The 16276-nt window shown below is 34.5% G+C and overlaps 2 protein-coding genes and 2 pseudogenes across 3 annotated transcripts; 1 reads left to right on the top strand and 3 right to left on the bottom strand.

Moving 5' to 3' along the window:
* The first annotated feature begins 209 nt into the window (after nucleotides 1–209).
* Nucleotides 210–9151, top strand: FOLT1 (folate transporter 1). 2 transcript variants are annotated; one of them, XM_012217485.4, is made up of 11 exons: nucleotides 210–579; nucleotides 659–735; nucleotides 3029–3105; nucleotides 3951–4044; nucleotides 4568–4661; nucleotides 5097–5170; nucleotides 5737–5853; nucleotides 6328–6399; nucleotides 6500–6520; nucleotides 8229–8296; nucleotides 8877–9151. In XM_012217485.4, the coding sequence occupies exons 1-11, from the start codon at nucleotides 447–449 to the stop codon at nucleotides 9007–9009; spliced, it is 960 nt and encodes a 319-aa protein (XP_012072875.1). In that variant the 5' UTR covers nucleotides 210–446; the 3' UTR covers nucleotides 9010–9151. The 2 variants fall into 2 exon arrangements, with proteins under 2 accessions (XP_012072875.1, XP_012072876.1); XM_012217486.4 differs by having other exon boundaries at nucleotides 212–579; nucleotides 5740–5853.
* A 793-nt stretch (nucleotides 9152–9944) lies between these two features.
* On the bottom strand, nucleotides 9945–10896 carry LOC149496716 (putative disease resistance RPP8-like protein 2; annotated as a pseudogene).
* A 160-nt stretch (nucleotides 10897–11056) lies between these two features.
* LOC110009495 (disease resistance protein RPM1-like) lies at nucleotides 11057–11905 on the bottom strand (annotated as a pseudogene).
* A 94-nt stretch (nucleotides 11906–11999) lies between these two features.
* Nucleotides 12000–14464, bottom strand: LOC105634608 (alpha/beta-Hydrolases superfamily protein). The gene is made up of 4 exons (XM_012217484.4): nucleotides 14034–14464; nucleotides 13174–13356; nucleotides 12859–13100; nucleotides 12000–12414 (listed from the first exon to the last, which is right to left on the bottom strand). Exons 1-4 carry the CDS (start codon nucleotides 14319–14321, stop codon nucleotides 12165–12167), a joined length of 963 nt encoding a protein of 320 aa, XP_012072874.1. The 5' UTR covers nucleotides 14322–14464; the 3' UTR covers nucleotides 12000–12164.
* Nucleotides 14465–16276: the final 1812 nt, after the last annotated feature.

Below are 16276 nucleotides of genomic sequence, written 5' to 3'. Positions count from 1 at the left end.
TGATTGGAATTAAAAGATGAATCAAACCATATCTAATTGGAATTAAAAGATGAATCAAACCATATCTAATTGGGTATTTATATAAATATTTTATTGTTTATAATGTTATGTGTCAAAATATTAATAAGTCTTAGATATATTTTTATTCAACACTTTTGGTACTCCAAAAACATTCTGTGAAAGAAGACTTCCACGACAACGTTTTGCTTGCACTTAATATTCCATCATTCCGGATGCCGCGTGAAAGAGCCAGTAGCCGAAGTGTTTGCGTTTCTTCTCCGCGCTCGACTACGCTTCGTTGCAGAAGCGATCACCGCTGGCCGGGAAAAGAATTGCGTTTGCATAGAGTGACAAGTAACTACGCACAGTATCTTTTCCACGGAAGCAATGCAATGAACAATAATTTCTTGTTGTTTCTGCCAATCAATTAAAACTCAGAACTATAAATGTCAGTAGCTCAGTCACAGCCCGGCTCAGATTCAAGATGGCAATGGGAAAACGCCACAGCCGGTGCCGTAGCAGGCTTCGCAACTGTCGCAGCTACACACCCTCTCGATGTCGTTCGTACAAGGTTTCAAGGTCTGATGTTTTGTTTTCTTAAATGTTCAGTTTTCCATTATCCCCTTTCTGTGCTAATTTTGTATGAATGATTCAATAGTTAATGATGGCCGAATCTCCAATCTTCCAACCTACAAGAATACTGCCCAAGCTGTTTTAGCTATTGCACGTTCTGAGGTATGCTTTAGCTTCTGTTTCTGAAATTTATATGCTTTCTGTTTTTGCTTTTCCTTTTCATTTTGATTTTTTTTTAAATGTTCAGTTTTTCCATTTTCATTGTTCGTTTCTCTTAATTGCAGAAGGTTATTTAGTCTCATATTGAAATTGATTATTTTCAGTGCACGTTTTCATGGGAGTATATTTTCATGGGAGTATATATTAATAACAAAATGTTGTTTTTCTTATTTTGTTACATTATAATTTGCTGCAGGATGCTGTATGTCTACATAATTTTTTTTTTTTTTTTTTTTTTTTTTTTTTTTTTTTTTTTTTTTTTTTTTTTTTTTTTGAATGAAACTACTAAAAATGTTGGGGGGATGGACTTAGTAGGATATGTGAAAATTGGCCCAAGATACTTTATGACTGCAATTAAAACAAAAGGAACAGCTTCAAAGTAATAATAAACAGCATCTAAGTTTAGATTCTTCAAAATCTTCTTTGTTTTTCAACAATATGTTGTTGAGCCTCACGTCTATTTAATATGTCATGGTTAGTATGAGTCTTACTATTTTTATATTGGTTGAACTATTTGGAGCTTCCCTTCATGCTGATTCTAGCTCATTAAACCTTCTTTCATGAAATAAGAATACTCTGGATCTCTATTTTCCATAGCTGCCAAGCTGAGGAGACTGTGCCTCTTAAAACAAAAAGGAAAAATTCAAAACATGAACAAAAGGGGTGCTTTATTTTACTATATTGACTGTAGCATATCTCTATCTATAAGGCATTTCATATAACAACTAGAATAAAGAAAATTAAAATAATTAAGAAGACTAAAATTTGTAAATCTTGAAAAAGAAGATTCCTACATGTTAGAGATTCTTATTATTAGGGGAAATTCTTGTCAATTAAAAAAAAAAATAATAATGATATGAATGAATGAGGATTAATTTAGATTAAACACCTGATTTTATTAATAAGCTCAGTGTTGATATTTTCCATAATTAATGCGTTCCTAGCTAGGTATATTATCTATAAGCGTTTCATCTTTCAATAAGGAGGACCAATTGTATGAACCTCAGGTTCAAATGAAAGACAAGAAAAGTAAAAAAAGTTCTAGGAGCAGGATGAAGCACGTGAGTTTCCTGTATGGAATTACTACTGGATGATATATTTAGAAAGGCTCATAGGACTATCTGTATGCTCATGTTAGATAAATTACTAATGCTGATTAACTGAAGCCACTTTAGATATAATCCGTGGTGAGGAAAGAAAATTGTGTATTTATTTGGCATTATGTTAAAACATTACTCTAAGGGAGAGCTTGATTGGCAAGTACGTGTCCCCAACCCCCAATAAATAACTACTGCATTTCTAATCCTAGGGCCACGTCACTATAGGGAATTGCTTACTCAGTGAGTTCGAAGTGTAATGCTAAACTGTTACCATTTTTTTCTGTAAATTGCTTATTTGTTTATGCTATTTGTCTGTCATAAGCAAATGATATGACTGATTTAGCACTCCAATAAGCCTACATAATAATGACACAAATCTAAAATGAAGTTAGTTGTGTTTGTGTTGCTGGTGGCCTGAAGGGTTTGGATGCAACTTATATTGGTAAGCATAGATCTTTGACTCTTTCTCATGGGAAATTTGGGCTGAGTTTTTCTTTTCCTGTCATGTAGCATAGCCATGTTCACCTCTGTACATTTGGCTATTGGAAAACAATGTGCAGGTAGACAATGGAACTGCTGAACTTTTATACGGTTTTCTTATTTTTCATCACAAATAAGGATTAAGGTCCTAGATACATTACACAATGCTATTTAATGATTGAATGTTGAAGACACCATCTTAAGTAATTCCAGAGATCTTTACACAAAAATAATGCTGCATCATTACACTTTTCCTTTTATTGATCTACTTTGGGAGAGAATGTATCTTTTAGAGAAAATAGAACTATATGGATTATGAATCACTTTTATGAGCTACTATCCTAGGTTGCTTGCTAATTGAGGATTATCCATGTTCAGAAGAGACTTGGGACATTTTTCATGTCAAGTAAAAGAGTAGTAGTAGATTTGACCTCTGGTACAAGAAAATGGCCTTTTGTAGAGAGGCTCGTTGTGGTTGGCATATAAGTTGAGCATTATTGTCATTGATGGGAAATGCTTGCTGGTTTATACTGGACGGGATTGTGACTCATCTTGTTCCTGCTGCTAGTAAAAGCGAAGGCTATCTTTTGACATGGAAAACTTCCTTTTATTTACTCCTTGTTTAACCAAAACAACCATCTTGCATTTTGTTTCAGGGTTTGAAAGGGCTTTATTCAGGTTTCCTTCCTTCAGTTCTTGGTTCAACAGTTTCATGGGGTTTATATTTTTTCTTGTAAGTGTCAGTTTTGATAGTTGTTTTAATTGAGCACCTTATTGTTATGATTTCCTTTTCTGTCCTCTGATTTACTAATGAAGACCATATATGCATTGCCTACTTTAAAAATGATTTTTGGGAGTCAGGTACATTTAATTTCTTTTTGGCTAGGAGGTCAAGGGGGAACCATTCTTTTTCATCAATTTTTTGTGTATTTATATATTTATTAGATGCTTGTTTTGCAACATTAATGTGCCATTTGTTTCCCCCAACACAACCCACTCCCACCAAAAGGAGGGGATAGACAGATAGAGAGAGAAGCCATTTATGAAAAATTTGCAATCAGCCTACCTGATGCATATTTTTTCAACCTAGAGTTTCTGCCTTTCGTTTTTAAATATTAGATTTCTACAAGTCTTAACTACATTTGAGTTCTCGTTAATGATGTGTCTTATCTTATTTTCTTTACAAGGCAGCCTTGGTTAACACTAAAAAGTTCCTATATCTTTGGCTTTATGGTTGAAATTGTTTCTTCCAAATTAGTTGATTCTCAGCATATTAGAACTTCATTTTGTTGCTGAGGAATTGCACAGATGTGCTATCTCTTTTCCCTTTCCTTGACTCTTGTTCTTGATTAAAGGCCAGTTCTCTCCGATTTGACAACCATCCTCTTTGTCATTCATAACCAATTATCAATTCATAGTTCAGCAATCATGATTCTTTGAACATTATAAAACTCAGTCAGTAGCATAAGGTCAACATAGAGATGGAGTCAAGTCTACTTCCATCATTTGAAATGGAATTATTGTGTTGTTATATTCATTAATGACTTCCAGGTGTTTTATTTCATATTCTATTTGTAGCTATGGCAGAGCCAAACAAAGATATTCTAAGAACAGGGATGAGAAGTTGAGCCCTGGTCTTCATCTTGCATCTGCTGCAGAAGCTGGAGCTTTAGTAAGTATTTTTGAACTTTCAATAATGATATGAATTGGGAGAAAATATTCCTTATCAACATCAAAATCTATAACAAGAAGATAATGAAAATAAAAATTAGGGGTCTGGAGATGGTCAAGATTCAGAAGATAGAACAAGAAGAACCCTTTAGGATTGACATACATTTGATGGTGATATACACCATGCATACATTAAGGTTTAAATGTACCAGAAAAGAAAGAGAACAAAACAGAAGACAGGTGTTACTGGTACAATTCTTATTTCTATTTTTTTTTTCAAAAAAATGTCATTCTATAGTGAGATGGATGCTTAATGAGTGTTGCTGATACATGGGAAGAAGCTCAGCCACTACATTAAGCATTAGTACTTCTTTCATGGATAAGTGCATATCAGAAATAGAACTGTTGAGATATTCTCTTGCTGGAACTCAGCTGCTTGTAGAAGATATACTACCTTTTTCATTTCTTTATCAACCAAGAGAGTTATACCTATCAATATGTTGCTATCGTTTACCTTATTCCAGGTTTCCTTGTGTACAAATCCAATATGGCTTGTAAAGACAAGGTTGCAGCTTCAGACTCCTCTGCATCAAAATCAACCCTATTCTGGGCTTTATGGTCTGCTCTGCATCCTACATTAACTAGCTAATAATATGCTATCTGAGATGTCTTTCCTAGTGAGTCATATCAACTTTGAATTAGAATATTATTTTTAACCAAGTTTTGTTATTTGCCATGCTGCAAATTTTAATCATCATGATGATTCTTTGATATTAAAAGATAGCCTTTTCTTAAGATTGATTTTGGCTGATGCTGGGTCCTTATTTGCAGCATGTTGTTAGGCATTTAGATGATACTATAGCCCCGTTGACATGATTCATTGCATGAACTATGGGTGAATTTATATTCTTTTGGATGAAGACTTTTGTTCTCGTGCCTATTCTTTTTGTGTTAGGAAGATTATTTTATCAATGTAAACTTTAACCATATTTTGTTCAGATATTATTTTAGACAAAATTTTGTTATAGTTTCTTTTGTCTAATTAAATTTCAGATGCCTTAAAAACAATATTGAGGGAGGAAGGGTGGAGGGCACTTTATAAAGGGATTGTTCCTGCTCTATTCCTGGTTAGTTATAAAAGTTTGTCTTTTTGATTTTCTTATTATTCCTGTGTTATATTTTACATCGTACTTTAACAGATGCAGATTGAAGATTTTCCTTTGTCTATGGTCACTTGGTCAGTAATAGAGACGAGTCTCTGTTTTTTTGTCGCTTTATGATATAAAGTCTTGACAATGTTTATGCTTGGGATCTGGCTGTTGCTGATTATTCTAATCTTTTGCTGCATAGACAGGGAGAAGCCTCATATGCATCTTTATTATTTATCATGTTCTACTGGATTTTTCTTGTAAAAGCTAATTTGAGGGGAGATTTGTAGTTTTTTTTCCCCAAAAGTATAGCAAAACTTGTTTGGATGTTATTAATCTAATATGTTAATGAAACTGGCTGAAAAACATGCACTTGTATGTATATCTCGTTGGAGGAAACTGCAACCAGCAGCGTTGATAAAAGTGATTCTGGGGACATAATAGGGATATGCATGAAAGTTCAGATGATATCTATATCAACTGGTTCAATTCGTATTGAAACTTCTTTAATGTTCATTTTCATGACTAATTTTTTGTTGCTTCAGCAGGTTTCTCATGGTGCTATTCAGTTCACAGCATATGAGGAGCTTCGAAAAGCTATTGTTGAATATAAGTCTAAAGAAAACCAAAGGAAGAGTGGAAGATCTGATAATGATCTGTTGGTATGCATCCAGTTGATATTCACTTGTACTTTAGTAGTTCTCCATGATTGATGTCAAAGTAATGTACCTAACTAAAAAGTTTGTCCTGTGGCTGCATGATTATCCTGTCCAAGACTAAGAATTCCTGCTTTCAACCAGGAAATTTTTTCTCCTGTTGATGGAGAGAAAGTCCTTCTGTGATGACATGGTGTCGGTGTTAATGTTTGTCCATGTGTGCAAAGCCTAATTTTCCTCAAAGGAATTGATTTGAAAGTTTTGTTGGTGCTATCCATATGAGTATATATAGTTAAAAAGGGAAAGGCAGAGATAACTCTGACTGAAATCTTCAATTAGAATGACCGATTGATTGCCTATTGTTTGGCATTCATTTGAATCTAATTCCTGGCTTCATGAGAAAAACAAATTCTTTTCTTTTTTCTTTGCTACATGCAACTTCTAAAGATTTATGACTATTGACATCCGCTTTTTTCACAGAATTCAATTGATTATGCGGTCCTTGGCGGGTCATCTAAAGTTGCTGCCATTATTTTTACGTACCCATTTCAGGTGGTCATTCTTATTTGTGATGTAATGGACATTTGGTTGATACCCCATTAGTTGAATATAATATCTAATATAGTTGTCTGATTATCTACCTTTTTTCCAGGTTGTTCGAGCTCGGTTGCAGGTATAACTACTTCTAAATTTCTCTCCTCTCTCTGACAACTCATTTTGTCTATTTGTCTATCTATCCATCTCTATTTCTCTTTTTTGAGTAAATTGAAATATTAAATGTCTACAAAATGAGGGTAACCTTCCTTTTCTGATAACCTTCCTAGTGCACCCAGCAGAATTTGGACTTGAGACCTTGATGGAGGCCCACCTTTACTGTGGGGATGTCCTCTTGGGAGCAAATACTATTCTCTTTCCATGTGTAATTTGAAACTATGTCAGTCTTCCAAAAAGACAGATCAAGCTATTATAGTCTTATTGGCTAGGGCAACAAAGTATTAATAGGATTGATAGGATTATTCTTGTTACTTGTCTTGCTCATGGCTTAACCTACAAAAATACCCCGAACTTATCGATACGTTGCAAAATCACTCTAAAATGACCTTTGTATCTTGGGCACTTCCATTATCAAACTTAGATATATGAGCACTCCAATTAGGGTTAGGGTTTAGAATAAAAAAATTACTATTATGGGTCCCACTTGACCATCTTAGGTTAATTTAACCCAATAACTCAAAATAAGTGAAACTCACTGTTTTGGAAATATTAACTATCCGATCTCTTCAACTCCTTTATCGATCCAACGTTCTCTACTTCTCTTCCTTCCATCTGTCTTTCGCAACTCTCTCTCTCTCTCTCTCTCACACAAGTGATGCTCGTTAACTGAACCTAAGGGTCCAGAATCACTCTAAAACTCACTGATTTTACAGCCTCTCTCAACCTCTCGCAGCTATTTGTTTTCTTGGAAGCTTCATTAGTCATGTAAATTTTGCTATTTGTGATCTGTGATCTTTCACTTAAAATGTTGCTGCATATCAGATTAGGAACAAAGTTATTATAATCAATTTCTGAAGGATAATGCAATGTACTCAATAACAGATTAAACCAAAAGAACAAACAAACAAAAGAGAAGAAATATTCACAATGACAGCAAAGTCGTGCTTCATTAACAAAGGAATAATCAAATTCACTTGCAATCATGCCAAACCAAAGCAATCCCAAAATGAGAGAATGCTAAAACTTCTATCCTATACAAATACAAATAAACGTCACTCACATGATGGATTTACCAGGCTAGAGTTGTTAGTTATTGTATTCATCGACCCTCACTCACATTAATACCGAACGTCATCTCCATTGTGTCTCTTACTAAACCTTCAAAAATTTGCAAACCCTAGGATCCCCAAATTAAATAAAACCTAAAGAAATCCTACCTAATTATCAACTTCAGATGTATTGGGGCTTGGTACTCATACCAGTAACATCTGCAATTTCATTGTGATAATGGAGTTTCAACGAGCATCACTTGTGAGAGAGAGATAGAGTTGAGAAAGACAGATGGAAGGAAGGGAAGTAGAGAACGTTGGATCAATAAAGGAGTTTGAAGAGATTTGGATAGTCAATATTTTCAAAACGGTGAGTTTCATTTATTTTGAGTTATTGGGTTAAATTAACCTAAGGTGGTCAAATGGGACCCATAATACTATTTTTTTATTCTAAACCCTAACCCTAACTCAATTTGGGGTGCTAATTGGAGGTGCTCAAGATACAAAGGTCATCTTAGAGTGATTTTGCACATGTCGATAAGTTTGAGGTATTTTTGTAGGTTAAGCCTCTTGCTCATTAATGACCTGAATTTGGGATTCCTTTTTCCACTTCTGCAGCAACGACCTAGTACAGGTGGAGTTCCAAAATATATGGATAGCTGGCATGTGGTGAAGGAAACTGTGCGGTGAGAAGAACCTTTTTTTTTTTTTCCCCATTGATAGGCATACCTGTGATCCCATTCCACCAATTGTTTATTTTCAACTAGTGACCTCCCTTTGATACGAAGGAAAGGAAGGGGGTGAGATTGAAGCAAAAGTTCCTTTCTGGTCAGTGGGAATAAGTTCGGTGTTCACATAGTTATCATTGTAGCGACAAAAATTGTATTGAATGTTGCTCTATTTTAAGGGCTTCACATGCTTGATGCATTTAGTCTTTTATTGATGAATAAGATATCTGTATTAAGCATATAATAGTTATATTTACGCAGATTTTTTTTCTTAGGTGAACCAACAAAGATAATGATAATTGGATTTACGCCCAATGTAAATGGCACAAGTACTGAAACACCTAGGATAATTCCAATCCAAGCTATTATCGGATTAATTGTGAATGCTAAAGAAATGAAAATGATATCATCCTCTTCCGCCTATATTGCTAAACGAGAAACTTACTTTTATGCAGATTCAGATGTTACTTCGATAATAAATATTTATTTTACTTTCTTCTACTCCCATTTTTACGTTGTTCTCCATTGGGGTTTTCAGGTTTGAGGGATTTCGAGGTTTCTACAAGGGGATCACACCGAGCCTTCTTAAAAATGTTCCTGCTGCTTCAATAACATTTATTGTGTATGAGAATGTCCTTAAGTTGCTGAAATTGACAAGAAGGAACGATTAGCTTTTTCTAATTTCTCAATTTTGTTCACATTGTTTTTGTAGTTAGAATTGATTAATAGTGAATTGGGGTTGAAAGGACAAGGATTAAAATGCGGATGAGTCTCACAGAATTTTGTAACAATTATTGACAACTTTTTTTTTTTTCTTTTGACTTTAAACATTAGATTGTTTATGGTTCTTAAGTGGAAATCAGGGGAAAAAATAATCACTTTTTGGGAAATAAGGGAAGGTACAAAAACTGCATCTTTCTTGATATCACAATGCCATTAGAATATAGGACATATAGTAGGACATTATCCATGCAAGAAAGAAACTGGAAAAGAAATAGTAGACAGTGGGTTACAATCAGTCTGACTTGTGTCTACACCACTTAGATTCCAATGGACCTCCTTAACATGGAGTACATCTTCAAGAAAACTGAACAGCAGTGACCTTGCTTCATGTCAGGTATCGTATTATTATTTGTTGTTATGCGAGAAACAGAGATGGGTGAATGCTTAATGGACTCTCTCTCTCTCTCTCTCTCTCTCTCTCACTCATACACGTGCACACCATAAAAAAAAAAAAAAAAAAAAAGAGAACACATTTTTGAGATAATAAACAGGAGTACACTTGTTTAATTAATCTTACAGGTACATGGGAAATTTTTCTTTGCACTATCAGGTTGAGCTCCATCTTCAGGCTGTCTGTGAAATTAGGGAGAAGCAAGGGGAAAATTTGCCTCTTTCAGTTTATACAGAGTGTTCATTGAAATGAAGCATCCTTCATGACTAACATTGTGCTGGCTGTTGAGACTTCTGAAATCCATAACAAATATAGAAAGTGAGGCTCTTTTAACTTCTGATACATGTTCATTTAGTGTGCCTTTATTTCTCTGCCCCCAATAAAAATTTCTAACATTACACATTTATGTATGGGGCATTCATGTTTGCATGCATGGGTGCCTTCCTGTGTACATTCATCCATATTTGTCAATATTTGTAAATACACAATTGTATACCGTGCATATCTTCTTAGGAGTGTGTCTGTATGTGTGCTTTCTTGCACTTGTATTTGTTGAAATGCTTAGAAAATTTGTTGAAAAATATAAATGAAAAGGACAAAGAACTGTCTGATTACTGATTGTGAAAATATCATTGGTAGATTTGATTGATGGTACTTGTCTGAATTTAGGGAAATCCTTTGTTCAGCCTGTATTCAAACTCTACTGGCATTCCAACAATCTCTAGTTCTTCGAGGTTAGTCGCATGCTTTAATCCTTCCGGAATGCATTGTAGTTCCTCACAGTGATTTATCATTAAATGCTTCAGCTTTGGTACTGACTTTTCTTCCAATGTCCAATTCTCTAATTCTTTCAAAAGGTGGGATCACAGAATTTGCAGTTGAGGAATCCTTTGGAGGAGAATGTCATATCCCCCCAGTTATATGGACCCATTTCCCAAAACAAGCATTTTTAGGTTTGGCGGTCTTTCCAGCTTACTAATTGAATCTTTCTGAAGGTGGGAGTTGTAAAGAGTTAGCTTAATGAGATTAGGTGGGAAGTCATATGGGTCAGGTAACTTCTCTAATCTTTCCATAGAAACACGGCTTTAGGAGACGGTCACGGTGAGAAAATTTGCATTCGGGTGGCCATGCTTCTTGTTCAGATTGAAGCAGTACAGAATGAATTAAGGCTGTGCTTCATCCAATTGTTGAAATAATTGGCTAAACCGTGTTCTGATCAGCTTCCAGCCTCTATATAGGGTAGCGTTTGTAGATTTGTTAAGGCATCCATTATTAGATGTTCACTCTCTGGAGAATCAATTGGAGTATAGAGGAGGAGATGTCTCAAATGCACCATTTTCTAGATCACCATTGGTATTCTCTTGAGAAGTTTCTTCTCTGCTCTAAAGTTTCACATACTGTTCATTAGAAGTTGAAAGGGTAGAGGTGAATTGGGTAATAAGGTGAAAATGTACAATATGAGCTTACTTAGACTTGGGTCAACCAATGCTAAAAAATTAGTACTAACCAATTAGCTAGCTAGCTTGTCACCCTTGTATGCCTTGTGTGGATTTGAAATGTAGTCAAAGCGGGATTCTTAATACTGTTGACCTAGCAAACAATTTTCTTGTGATTGCTCAGGTCTCAAAATTACACTCTCGATTGGATAACAGAAGGGAGTGAAAGTGAGATGCGGAATGTTTTAAAAAAGAATATTGATCATAGGAAGAGTGGATAGCATGCATTCAGGATTTATTTAAGTGAGATGCTGCTGAATCTACCTTGTTGCAAGAGAGTTAATTCTTTCCACTTGAATCGCACACCTATAAAACAGCTCATTAGGCATTTCTCAGCAACACCTATTTCTTCCTTTGGATAAAAATCCTTCTGCAACCCATAGGCAGATCAATTTTTTCCTTTGGATGGAAACATCCTCAGGGAATAATCCCAAGTAGAGAAAGCATGATCCCAAGTGCGAAGGCATATCATTATAGCTTATTAGGGCTAAAACTGCAGCTATCCGATCTTCGCCTTGGATTAAGTTGCCAGCTGATGTTATTAAGTAGTCAGCTGCCATTCCTTTATTGATATCCTTTTCCTGGATAATAAACCGCCCGGTACTACCACTGCCCAGAGGCAATAATCCACATTTGACCACAATGTCTCTTCCAACCGTCTCTAACTCTGGGGGCAAACTGTTGCTTTTTGAGGGAATGCTTTATTTTTGAGCAATAATAAACTTTCTTCTTCTGTTAAAATCCTCCGTTCATGGGGAATGCTTCCAGCTCCCACTTGTAAGCAACCTCCTTGTTTTGGGTGGTGAGCGTCACTTTATTTCCGAATTTGCCTTAGGGAAATGCAGTTTCTAGACCATTCCAAACATCGTCAACAACTAGGTATCTCCTCTCTTCTAGGAATCATGCGGCCTCATAATTTATGACATGATTTGATATCGTAAAATTTATAAAATTGAAAAAACTGCAAATATTAAAAGTTGACATGTGGATATAATTTGTTAAATGAAAAAGAAACTTCATAAACCATAATAAGAGAAATACAAATAACCTGGCCCAGACTCCAAACTCGGACACTAACATGATTACATGATGATCGTGCTGTGATAAATGTGGATATAATTAAAACATAAAAAATGTTTTTTCCTAATTTAATTTATCATTCTACAGAAAATTTGTGGAGAAAGGTAAGAATTTCCTCTGAGACTTGTTGAGCTTTCTCTTGCTGGATAAAATGATGACCATCCAAAATTACAACCTGAAGATCAGGAACAAAATGCTTGAAAGTGTCCCCCAGTACATATTCTTTTGTACCAGCAGTATCGAACCCAATATCTTTGTCACCAACTATGAATTTTGCTGGTACAGTAATCTTTGATCCTTGCCATGGTCCACACAGCTCCCAGTTCCTGTAATCATTTATATTTTTCATAAATTTTTCACTCAGTAATTTTACAGAAAATACTATTATTAGTCTATAAATTAAGTCTGACTACTTCTTTCTTTCTTTTAAAGTGACCATATTGATTCATCTTAAAATTTAATTATGTTAAACTATTTAAAATAATATGCTTTAACCGTTAATTGCTGATGAAAATAATACATATAAGTGACTAAATAGTAATGCAATATTAAATATGAAAGACTGAATAGTCAAATACTATATGGTATTTAAGTACGTAAATGAAAATTTTGAACCGAAAATTAAATAGTTCAATGGAATTAAAATTTTGATTAAAAAGGAGGGATGACATAGTAATTAGGGTGAAACTTCAAAGATTAAATAGTAATTATCCTATAATTTTAGTGAGTTATGAACCAAAGAAATGAAATTAGAGTGTATTTGCACTTACAAGTCCATAGCACGGTAGTAGTTAAGAGGACCAGTGAAACCAGTTTCTTGAAACTTATCTGCGTAAACCTGTAATTCTTCTTCTGTTATCCATGGGGGCAACACTGCCGGTGTCTGCAAATAATCAATGATTTCCATTCCCATTGGAGCTATTAATTTATCAGTCTTAGTTATCAATAAAAACTTCTTCATCACGGTCAAATAATCATATCTTGCAAATGCTTTCTCGGCTCTTCCAGGTTCCTGCACCCAACCAAACAAGTCATAAACATACAAGAAACGCAAGTATGCAAAGTTTAAAGAGAAAGGCATATACCTGGAATTGACATATGTAAAACCCATCTCCATAGATAGTTCTAAAAGCTTCAATAACCTTAGCATTAGGGTTTCTTTGAAAATATGGAACAGAGATGGCTATTAGTCCCTTGACTCTATCAGGCCTGAGTAGACTCATGTGCCAACCAAGAAGAGCTCCCCAGTCATGTCCAACCACAAAAGCCTTCAATATCACCAAGTCCATTAGTTAGGATTAAAACATATAAAATCATATGTATTCCCAATTAGGGTATTAATCATTAATGTATTAATTTTAATTTTTATCAATTTTAATTCAATATTAATATTATTCTATGTGTTATCAATGTTATCAGATTTCGGTTATAATTGAAACTTTTAAATTTTCCAAATTTGTATTTATGCAAAAAATATTATAATATCTTAAATTTAATCACCGACCATTCAATTTTTAACTTGTACCCACCCACCAGATAAGTTAGTTTAAGTTTATTTTTATTATAATTATTATTGTTTACTTTTTAATAGAAAATTATTATTTATTATAAGAAAGTCATTACTATTATTTTTATTGTTGAGTACTATTTTCTTATTCTATACAATTAAAGTTTGTAAATTATTATAATATTTTTTTTCGATTTTTGAATTTATGATTATTAATTTATTGTGTTCAATTGTTTTTTTTAGCGAGAATTAAAATACAATGAGCAACAGACCGTTGTTAAATACTCGTAAATACTAAATTTTAAGTATATGAAAATACCCAAATCATAAATTCAAGAAAACTATATATATATATATATATATATATATATATATATGTATATATAAAGAATCAGTTATGTGCATATGGAAGAAGACAGACTGAGAAAGAAAAAGAACCTGTTGTTGACCAAAATGGTCAAGAATGCCAATTAGATCACCAACAAGGTGAAAAATAGTATAAGAGGTAGGGGAAAGTGGAGAATCAGAATCGCCATAGCCTCTCAAATCAGGAGCAACAACATGGTAGCCATGGTTGGCGAGGAAGCTTATCTGATGACGCCATGAATACCAAAATTCAGGAAAACCATGAAGGAGAAGAACTAATGGTCCTTTGCCTTTCTCTGCAATATGTAACCAGATCCCGTTTGTTCTTATTCTTTGATGATTTACCTCTTCCATATACATATGTTTTTTCAAATATAAATACAGAGGAGAGAAGAGACAGACAGGCGGAGACGACGGCGGCCGGCCGACTGGTAAGGCTGTGATGATGATAGAATAATTAAGAAATATGTAGTGTTCTTTGTCATTTATTAAGAATAATTAAGGTTAGTTTATCCGTTTGCGTATCAGAGTCAAACATGAGACTTTGACAATTGACTGACTATCTGAAAACTTTGAATTATTTTACATATTTAATGACGTTTCGGTTGGATAAAATTTATTATTTTAATTATGTTACTTTTATCTTTTAAAATTTTAATTTATGAAATTACATCTATTAATTATTTTAACTTTATAAATTTATTTTACAACACTTTAATTTATAAAATTACATCAATTCAATATCTACTAAATAATTAAAAAGTGTAAAAAACTTATTTTTCTAATAAATATATATTGTTATTTTTAGTGTGAAATGTTACCAACATATGCAAGTTCAAGTGTATGATAAATCATTTATAAAGTTAAGGGTATTGCAGAATTAAAAGTTAAAGTTTGAGGATGAATTATGTACTCAATCAATTTCCATTCCCGCGTAATTTAAAATAAAAATTTTTATCTTCATTAGATCAACATAAATTATTTAGATAATAGGATAATTTAATAATTATAATTTTCTTGGTTATATTCAAAAATTTTTATTGATTTTTAATTCTTTTACAATTACTTTTTTTTTTTTTAACATAAATGAGCATAAAAGAAAAGACCTATCCTAAAAAGCTGATACGGCAAGCATCGGCCGAAAGAATCAAGGATAACGAAGCAGGATTAAAATCCCAAATATATAACAAGGAAGGGATAGAATGACCCAACCTAGCTAGATGATCAGCTGTAAAATTGGCTTACCGGTAAACATGACGAAGAGAGTACTCCTAATCACGGACCAAAAAACTCCGAATATCCAAGACAATAGCTGCCAAAGGATGAGCAGATGAGCAGGGTGTAAATCTGAAAGGACTAATCTCACAGCCTCCAAACAATCAGACTCCACAATAAACTGCCGAAACCCACCATCCCAGGCAACAATAAGACCTGGCTGAATGGCCAATAACTCCCTTATCAAAATTGAAAAGGGACCAATATTGAGAGAAAAGCCCCCAAGTCATTTTCCTCTAGAATCACGAAACAAACCACCATCACTGGTAAGACTAGATGTAGGGGTGTGAGTCCAGCATCCCTATCCATGGTGCCATACCATAGTGACCCTATTGATAAAGTAAGGCTATTGGAGATGAGAATAGCATGTTGGATTGTATTTGGACCAAGAATATGAGAGGGGAGACCTAGCATAATGCTATCCGCTGCCCTGGGGTCGGTATGCAGACCGGCCTGAGTGAGCTAGGATGCGGGCATCATGTTCTATCAAGAGGGGCTGATGTCTCGTAGAGAAGGAGCTCTATGGACACTATAAGGCCGAAAGCCTATAGTGCGCATCTCTCCTCAAGTTAAGGTTTCGGTATAGGCAGTTCTATGCTGCCCGGGATGCCTTAAGCCCTTGAGCTCATACTCGGTTGTGCAAGACCCTTATATATATATATATATATATTACAAGATGAGTCCAGTAGTCGGATATTATGCAAAGATCCTCAGAATATACATGGCTGGTCTAGATTATGAGCTGAGTCTAAGCACCACATGGGTACCAAAGGCTCAACATTCTGGCACCGTGACATTCGGTATCAGAGCAAGATGGCTGGTTGTTGCTAGAGATGGTTGGCTGTTGTTAGAGACTTATGTGCAAGTAATGTTGGCTGAGACGTACATTCCGAATTAATAGTAATAGAGGCGTGTAAGTGACGTGGGCTATGGATGGCAGTATTTGATAATTGGCATCATGATGTCCCTGAGTAATACACTCCTTCAGGCACAGTTGTAAGAAGTGTGTCAAGCAGCAGGAATGGATACTAAAATGCGAG

The sequence above is a fragment of the Jatropha curcas genome, chromosome 4 (assembly GCF_041381405.1).
Source record: "Jatropha curcas cultivar XTBG-Jc1 chromosome 4, XTBG_Jcur_1.0, whole genome shotgun sequence".
Taxonomy (NCBI): domain Eukaryota; kingdom Viridiplantae; phylum Streptophyta; class Magnoliopsida; order Malpighiales; family Euphorbiaceae; genus Jatropha; species Jatropha curcas.
The sequence above is the reverse complement of the archived record's forward strand: the minus strand, read 5'-3'. Positions and strand labels throughout refer to the sequence as shown.

Bases quoted from the DNA above. Each gene is read 5' to 3' on its own strand.
- FOLT1 (XM_012217485.4), top strand. From the start codon at position 447: ATGTCAGTAGCTCAGTCACAGCCCGGCTCAGATTCAAGATGGCAATGG. The intron at 3,106-3,950 runs GTAAGTGTCAGT...TTCTATTTGTAG, and splicing joins TGGGGTTTATATTTTTTCTT to CTATGGCAGAGCCAAACAAA. The intron at 4,045-4,567 runs GTAAGTATTTTT...ACCTTATTCCAG, and splicing joins CTGCAGAAGCTGGAGCTTTA to GTTTCCTTGTGTACAAATCC.
- LOC105634608 (XM_012217484.4), bottom strand. From the start codon at position 14,321: ATGTATATGGAAGAGGTAAATCATCAAAGAATAAGAACAAACGGGATC. The intron at 13,101-13,173 runs GTATATGCCTTT...GGTTGGGTGCAG, and splicing joins TTTACATATGTCAATTCCAG to GAACCTGGAAGAGCCGAGAA. The intron at 12,415-12,858 runs GTAAGTGCAAAT...AAATGATTACAG, and splicing joins TACTACCGTGCTATGGACTT to GAACTGGGAGCTGTGTGGAC.